Source organism: Rhinatrema bivittatum, chromosome 2 (assembly GCF_901001135.1).
Source record: "Rhinatrema bivittatum chromosome 2, aRhiBiv1.1, whole genome shotgun sequence".
Lineage (NCBI taxonomy): Eukaryota > Metazoa > Chordata > Amphibia > Gymnophiona > Rhinatrematidae > Rhinatrema > Rhinatrema bivittatum.
Window position 1 is genome coordinate 279,341,515 of NC_042616.1, and position 8,645 is coordinate 279,350,159.

Below are 8,645 nucleotides of genomic sequence, written 5' to 3' on the forward strand. Positions count from 1 at the left end.
CCGCCTCCTCCCGTCGGGGCCTGCGCAGAGGCCTGCTCCTTGTTTCCTTCCTGTGCGGCAGGCCGCCGCTGTCCGTGGTGCTGCTTCTTTACTACATTTAAAGGGCCCACGGCCGGATATGCCCTGGGCCCCACCTGATGACATCATCCTGGGTGTCTCCTTGGTAGCCCTATAATAGGGCTTCTCCATCAATCCTGCTTGACCTTGCATTGGAGTTTCCTGCTCCTGGAAGTCCCGTCTTCCAGCGCTCCGTCAGGTCTTCATTCCTTGTTCTTCGTTGGAGCTCCATGTCCTGAGTCTTCGTTGCTTCCTGAGTCTTCGTGGCTTCCTGATGTTCTATGTCTTCATGTTCCGAGGTTCCTAGTCCAGGCTCCCTGATGTTCCACTTCCTGATTTTCCATTTCCTGATGTTCCGAGGTTCCGTTCCTCTTTCGCTTGTTCCAAGCCCTCTTGACCCTCCAGCTCCTTTGGTTCTCCAGATGACACCTTGTTGGGGTAAATCCGTCTCGTTGGTTCCTGTTCTCGTCATTGGAGTTTTGTCTTGGCTGGATTCCCTTCCTGCACTTGTCCCGCTCTCCATGTGGTCCGTGACCAGCCTCTCCATGTTGTGTAGGGCACGCAGTGGGACAGGGTGGTCCATGACCAGCCCATTGGGTCTGCCCGTGTCATTGGGCTGTGTAGGGCGCCCTGAGAGTCAGTGCCAATGTTTGAACCTTCCAAGCTCCTCATCTCATCCAGAGTCTTCCAAGCTCTTCGTCTCGTCTAGAGTCTTCTATGTCACAAGGCCTCCGTCTGCCCTCATCCTCAGTCCAACCTGCTGCTTCTTGCCGATACCTAGCGGCAGGTCCGAAAGGGCTGGGAACAGTCGGAGGATTGTTCAATATCCAACATTGCGTTGTTGGCCTTCCAGAAGTATGCAGGTTCGGTAGAGGGTCAGACCTTTAGTCTTCACCCATGCTTGGACATGCCTCGCCTACCTCGGTGCTGCTCTGGAGTCTTCTGGGGTCGTGCCGAGGCCCAGGACACACAATCCCCTTAAATGGGACTGCTCTCCTAGCATTCCCTGAACAGCTTTTTCACAATTGATGGATCTTCTGTGCTTGTTCCAGGCATTCTTGAATTATTATTTATGCCTCTACCACTTCCACAGGGAGACTGATGCATTTATCTGCTATCCTTCCTGTGAAGAAATATTTTCTCTTACTCCTGACTCTATCCCTTTGGAGCCTCATATCATGACTACTAGTTCTAGAACTTCTTTGTGCCCTAAAGATTTGTTTTTACCAGCCCATGGGCTAATCTACTGTTTTGTAAAAAAAAATTTAGATCTCTGATTAAAACATGGACTGAAGTTTATCTAAGTAACATAAAATAAATGCATCCAACCCATAGTGATTATAGAGTAATTACCAAAGCACGCACTGTATTGTATAATTGCAAAGAGGGATCAGATGCTAAGTGGCAGCTGGAGAGCTAAAAATCAGGACATTTCCAAACATTTTAGCTTTCCCTTCTTTTGTCTGTATAGAACTCCAAAAATAGCAGTCCGGAAAAAAAAAAAAAAAAAAAAGAGAACAGTTGGCAACTCAAAGGGAAAGGTGGATAAAGAGGAGGAGATGATGGGGGTGTGAGGGATGGTGGAGGGTGGGGCAGGGCTGGTTGAATGGAGTGAGGTGGGTTGGATGTGCATGGGAGAGTGGGGTGTGCACGAGTGGTAGAGGGGATGTAGGAGGAGCGTGTGGGTAGGGGTGAAGTAGTATGGGGTTGGAGATAGGTATGTGTGGGGGCGAGGGTGTGAATGACCCTAATTCATCCTCTGATGATTTTCCAGGCCGCATAGACTGCTCTTTCTTTCCTCAGGAACCCTGCCAGTCCTCCGCTTTGCTGTTGGCTCCTTCTTTTCTTCAGCTGGCAGGGCCTAGGGAACCTCACTGCTCTAGCTGAGGGCTCTATTCTACTAATGCTGCTGTTTTTGCTTTGTTGGCTTGCCTGTTGCTGCTCTCCATCTGTGAAGTCAGTGTCATGGACAGATGACAGGAAAACATAAAAAGCATTAAAAAAAAAAACAAAAACCCTCAGCAACTGTCGACGAGAATCCTTATGCATCAGAAGATAGTATGGGCATAGAAGAACTCTGGCAGGGTTAACTTGCAGGGTAAAGTTCCCAAGGCAACTGTGACTGAAAGAGCTAGTGACTGCCATTGCTGGCCTCTGCCAGAAAACATAGAATATTGTCTATGTTACGGGGATGGAAGATACGGTATTCTGCAATGGAACGTGTTGTGCTGAGATACATTGCTTTTTGCTGTACCCTTAGATTTTTTGCATTGGTTACAAAAATTAAATTTCCTTCTCTTGAAAATATCTGACTTTTAAGGCAAAATGACATTGTTTTTAAAGCTAACATATACCAGATCAATTAATGCTGAAGTGCTCTTAGTATGCAAAATGGTTTTACACACCATCGTCTCAGTGCCTAGCTCTGGAAAATGGAGGCTTTTTCCCCCCCCACTTCCTGCTTCAAGATGTTTTTCTTCCTGCAGGAGGCTCTCTGGATGAGCAACGTTTTGGGTTCCCCTCTTTCTCTGGAATTGCACGCCTAACCTGGTTGGTTGACCTTTTCGGGGACCTCAACGTCACCTCTGCCACCAGAGAGGAGCAGAAAGAGAAGAATTATTCCAAAATGACTGTACATTTTGAAACCAAAAGCAAGAGGTTAGTAATGTAACTGAGGCCCAGAAGTGGAAGAACACCAAAAATAGTACTTTGTCCTTTTAATAAGTTGTTTAAAAGAATAATCAGCATTTGTTTCCTTGGTTTTGTCTTTATTTGTGCATTTATAAGGACTCAAACAAAAGTACTGCATATATGTTAACTATTGGTGCAGCATAGCACAATCCATTGAATGATTGAGGAAAGCGATGTGGGAAAGTGAAGCACATACTACTGGGAAGGAAAAGCAGAATATTATTTTTGGTCATCCAATATGCTTATGGCCTGTGCCTCTAGGTAGCATCCTTGATGATTTAAGCACTGGATCTTCAAACTTGGCAGCTCTGTGCCCTACTGTAGCCTACAGTTTTGTATTGTAAAAAAAAAAAAAAAGGTGTGTTGAGTTAATAGATATGCATACATTTTAAAGGTACTTAAGAGAGAGAACTGTATCGACTTCCCTGAGGTGTTAATTTTTAATATTTTAAGAACTGCTGACTGTTTTAGGATTTATAAATAGTCAAAAAATGCTGTGCATTTATTTTTTAACCATCTCTATTGTTTATGCATGGCTCATGTACACTGCTGCTTAGAAGCTTTCAACAGGGGATGGCTGAAGGGGAATTCTCCTATGACACCGAGCCACTCAGTAATACCACTCCTGATACCAGCCATTGCTCTCCTTCCCTGCCAGCCCAGATCCAAACCTGCTGCCAGTCCCTGCTGCACACAGCACTACAGCTCCCATCACAAGGGGGCCTTTTTAGTTTCCATTGAAGTGCACTTCATTAGGGAAGGATCAATCCCAAGTTCATGATTCGTGATCTGAAAATCCCAGCCCTAATGATTTGTGATTCATTTTATTATGTTTGATGTGGCACGGGGAGCTACTCTAGCAGGTAGCTCACAGCACCGAGCATGTAAGTACAATATCAGGTGTGCTGGTGAACACTTCCCATACTCCTTTAGACTTACTTAATGGCTTATGTTTCAGCACGTACAGTTATCTTAACCCGCTCTCAGACCGACCGCACTCATGCAATTCAGTAAGTGCTCCATTCCAAGTCACAAGCCATATTTTAAGTTTAAAGCCGCAATGCATTTTTAAAGGGCTTTTCTCCACTTTCCACACAGAATTATCCTTTGTATATGCGATCGATGATTAGAAAGCCCTAGCGCTCCAAGGGCTTCGCTTATAAGCCGCAAGCAGCCAGTGGCGCTATATGATGATCGCTATATACATCCTTTGATGTTTGGATATAAGCTCTATGTTATAGCAGAATTTATAATTTAGTGTTGAGTTCTGTTTTTCCTGCTAATTTTTGGGTAGTGATTTGTTTTGATTTGCATTGAGCATTCCACAAGAATTTGGGGAAATATATGCTTTCAAGAGTTAGGCCCTCTTCGACAAGCAAAAACAACTAAACTAAGTCAGGTCCTTTAAGATAAATAAAATAGATATAGAGGGCAATTTTCAAACCCATTTAGAGAGATAAATAGCAATTTATCCAGATAAAATAGATTGACTGAAAGTTACGCTCCTCAGAGCAGCTGAAAGTAAATGTAGGTTTTCCACAGTGTATGCTCTCATCAGCATGTTGAGATTGGAGGAGGAAAACAGTGCAAGTACACAGCATTTTCAAATGCATCTGCACTATTGTGTTCCCGCACTGCCTACAGGAATAGCAGATGCAAAAGTACACAGCTACGCTTCATGCACATACTTTAGTTTACTCTTATTGTATTGCCTTTTAAAGCAAAGCAAAACAGTTTACAATAATAAAAAAAAATCTCAGTAAAAAAATACAAAAACTGTAACAATTTAGTATATGATGAGCTTTGCGCATCTCAATTAATACTTTTTGGTCAAATACCAAAGTCATGCATTGTTTTTAAAAATGTAATGTCAGCTGGTCTTATGGGATTGTTAGCGTGGACATTAAAATCATCCAGACATGGAACGTGATTAAATTGTAACATGCAGTCAGTACTTAGTTCAGAAGTTTCAGTTAAAGAGGGATGGGAAACGTTGGCAGGATTATATATCAAAAGTATCAGCCCGATTTTAAAAGGCCCACGTGCGTAAAAAACGAGGGTTACGCACATGGCCGGGCCCTGTGCGCACCCCGCGCATTTTACAAAGGGCTTGGCTACGCGCGTAACCCTAGTTACGTGCCAAAGTGCCGGGCTCAAAGAAAATGGCACTATCCCGGCCTGCCCCTATCTGCTGTCCCGGGGAAGTGCACGCCGGCAGCCAGCTGGCGCACAGAGTCTACTGCTGCCCCAAAGAAGAAGTAAAGAACAAAATAAAAAAAATTCTAAATAGGTAGTGGTTGGGGAGGAGAGGAGAGGAGAGGAGAGGAGAGGGAAAAAGGTAGGAAGGTTAGATAGGAGTATAGGGAACTGGGGAAGCCCTATTCATGTTGCTATGCATTGCTTTTTAAAATCCCCACCTGCTGCACGCATGTGCATGCGGATATAGTATTTTATAACATGCACGCCGTGACACACGCATGCTATAAAATCGGTGCGGCCATGTCCAGGCCCAAGGAACCGCGCACAGGTCTTAAAATCGACTCCATTATCTATAGTAGAACTGCCTCTCAGTTTTCAAAGACTTTCTATCTATGCCTGACATTCTGACTTTTGAAGCAACTCAAATTATTGCCACCCCACCTTCAGAAGCTAATTTTCAAACAAGGACAACACATGCAGTTTCCGTTTGAAAATTTGCCTATATACATCCCCATATGAAAGAAATAAAAAATAAAAAATTGGAGCCCCCCTTTCATGTTTTTGAAAAAGCCAAAAAAAAATAAAATCTGACAAAATGATTATGAAGAAGCTGGTCTTGGTGTTTCTCCAACAGTTTTCTCACGTGCCCCTTTTCTGACTCCACTTTCTACCTATTGTTAGCTCTTTGTGCTCCCACTCCATCCAAATTACTGTTCATCTCAACCTTCCCCGCTGACTGCTATTTTAAAATGGCAAGAGAGATTGGGATGAGCATCTGGGAAGCCAAAATTCCAAGGGACTACATAGTTTTCATATAGGATTCTATCACAAACCAGAAACAAGCAATCCCCTTTTGTGATTTACCAATCCACTTTCTAGCAACCCACCCCTGCCAGCACATTTTCTCGTCACAAAATTATAGTCTTCCATCAAATCTAATGAGGTTTGCTATTTTTTATTGTACCTCCATATACATTTAGGTAAAATAATTTATGGAAACCAAATAGTAGTAAAATTATACCAGTTTGGGCCAAACAGTTGAGCTGCACCTTCAAAAGAGATTTGTTAGTAACTCAGAGGTGATCTCAATCCCTGCCCCACAGGACAGGGGTCTTCATAGTGAGACCAAGTGCTAAACAGACATGGATGCAGAGCTACTCTGTCACATGTCGGTGATCTTTCCAAGAGCAGGGCTACCAGATGTGTCCATTTTATTCAAAAACAATACTTTCTAAAATGTTATGTAAGACAATTGAATTTTTTTTATCATCATCCATTTAGCTGTTTTACACGAGTCTCCGCTGGCATCTAACTGGCACTCTACACGCCTACCTTTCAGCCCACACAAATCCAACTAATTTTCAAACATAAGGGTACCGATGCACCAACAAATAAAAAATGTGCCTTTTACTTATACAAATGAGCTTTCCATTCCTTTCTCTCCATATTTTCTTAGCCCTCTGATTTGGATTGAAGAGAGAGCTCCAGCGATGAAACGTACAAAGCGGATCAACTTCCATTTCAGATCAGGCACTCTGGACAGTCTGCCCAGTGCTCCAAGAGCAAGCGTGGGCCCGTTCATGCAGGATCAGAACCTCTTTGCCAGGAAGCTACTGGGACAGGTTTCCCAAGAGGAGCTGGCGGCGGAGAAGAAGCGCATTTTGCGATGCCTGGAACTTGCAGAGGAAATAAAACAACTGTGTGGACACTGAGTGACCTGTCGTGAGGAAATGGTATGTCCTCTGAGGGATAATATAGTTGTCAGTTGCTTTGTTCTTTCTAGTGACTTAAACTAAAAGTTTGTTTTGCTGCTGCTGTTAATCTGTTTTGTCAAGCAGCATAAACTGGAGAACCTGTTTTTAATGTTGCTACCTGTTATGTGTTTTACGTTTGTCTGCTACTAGTACTTAATCTACATTTGCATGTATATACAGTATAGATAGTGTATATGCAGTACTAAACATTCTTGAGCATTCTGCAGCCAGGAGAATAATGTATTTGCTGATTATACATCTACTGTCAAATAGTCTAATGCTCACATTTCATGTCAGATGTCCACTAGGTTCATGCGTGACCCTCTTCAGCCATGTTTTGTGACTGCTTGCCTTGCATTAGAGCCATGCCTCTCCAAGCTGGTGTAGTGACCTGATTTTCCTCGGTGTACTATAATTTTATTTTTTTAAGACATAGTTCCCCATATTCCTAGACAAGTCTCAGGGTATGTGATAAATTGAATTGAAGAGGTATGTGAGATTTGGTATCCAGCCTATTACATGCTTGCACTTTATGTCTAGAGAAAAAGGATCTCTTGAAAGCTTGAGACTGGAGATTTAAACAATGTTAGCTTAAGAAAATATATTGTAACCTACTTTCTTTCTATCACTCTGAAAAGTGGATCAAGATGTCTTCCAGTTTGGGGTAAGGCAGAAATACTCCACAGCTACGTGTGTAAAATGTAATGCTACTTTTAATGAGATACATCGCAGACTGAATTAGAGAAGATGAAACACACAGTATCTTCAAGCACTCTCAAGAGCATTTGCCTGTACTTTTAAGGGCATCTGATGAACTATTTTGGAATGGGAGAGAATTGAATCTGTTGCTGAAGAATACAGTCATCTCCAATAACAGAGAAGTACTGTATAACTCATTCGACACTCCTAGTCATCTGTACACTGAAAGGTCTTCTGTGTACTTTGTATAGAGCTAATAATATATATAGTGCTTTACAAATGAAGTCTTGATCTGGTGGTTATGGGAAATTTCTTCTTTTTGATGTGTTTCCCTGTGTTGCATTAGTACAGAAAATAGTAACACCCTATTTTTGTAATGTAGTCATATAGAACAAAAATTGTGTTGGTTTTATTATGGTGCCTTTCATCTAAACTATAGGCCTAATTTATTTAGGGTTTTACATAGAGGCACAGAAAAGGAGAATTCTTCATAAAGTCTTGTGTCTTAAAATGCTTTGCAAATGTGGATTCAGACTGTAGTGTGATCTGAAAATAGGAGGCAATTGTTTATGTGCAAAACACAGGAGAGCAAGTGGGAGAGTACTTTAAGAAACCAGACAGAGTGATTATAGGATTTGCTTAAATTCTCAGGATACGTGATGGCAGGATTTCAACCTGGATTTATAGTTCCCCAACTTCACTTTTCTACACTGTTGACCAGTTATGTGTAACCCATCAGATGATATATAAAATTTTCTATCACATGGGACTAAAGCATTACCTTTATACTCAAGCACTTGATTACAATTTTATTACATTGCTGTTTGTTTAATTTATGTGTTTTAAGTTTGTTGTTTTTTATGAATAGAATGTATGCATTCTGTAACCTGTCTAGAATGGCTAGTGCTGTGATTGCCAAGCTAAAAGTAATTTTAAATAAACAAAATAAATAAATACCGTTTTCTGGGATTAATTTATGCATCTTTTGGAAATCTCACATAACCATGTATGTTACACAGCTCCATATTTCTAAATGAAATCTTGCATGCAGTATTTGTAAGAAGATGGCAACAGTACCTGGCCTTTAGGTTCAGGTTCTGTCTCAGTTTTCTTTTCCTTATTGTTGTAGTGCAGATGAAGGAACCACTGTGGCCAATCCATAGCCCTCTTCTGATCCACAGAATTATGAAACCGATGTTGCATAGCTCATACCAATAGAACAGGGTTATGGTTCGATAAAAGCAT

At 41.9% G+C, this 8,645-nt stretch overlaps 1 protein-coding gene across 6 annotated transcripts in view; it reads left to right on the top strand.

The window, feature by feature from the left end:
- BLVRA (biliverdin reductase A) overlaps nucleotides 1-8,348 on the top strand; it is an 87,256-nt gene extending 78,908 nt beyond the window's left edge. For 5 of the 6 annotated variants that reach the window (XM_029589554.1, XM_029589552.1, XM_029589555.1 and 2 more), the window contains 2 exons: nucleotides 2,544-2,715; nucleotides 6,404-8,348. In XM_029589554.1, coding sequence (XP_029445414.1) covers nucleotides 2,544-2,715; nucleotides 6,404-6,659 — 428 coding nt within the window. In that variant the 3' untranslated portion in view covers nucleotides 6,660-8,348. The remainder of the gene's footprint in view (nucleotides 1-2,543; nucleotides 2,716-6,403) is intronic. The other variant, XM_029589551.1, reaches the window with a different exon arrangement.
- Nucleotides 8,349-8,645: the final 297 nt, after the last annotated feature.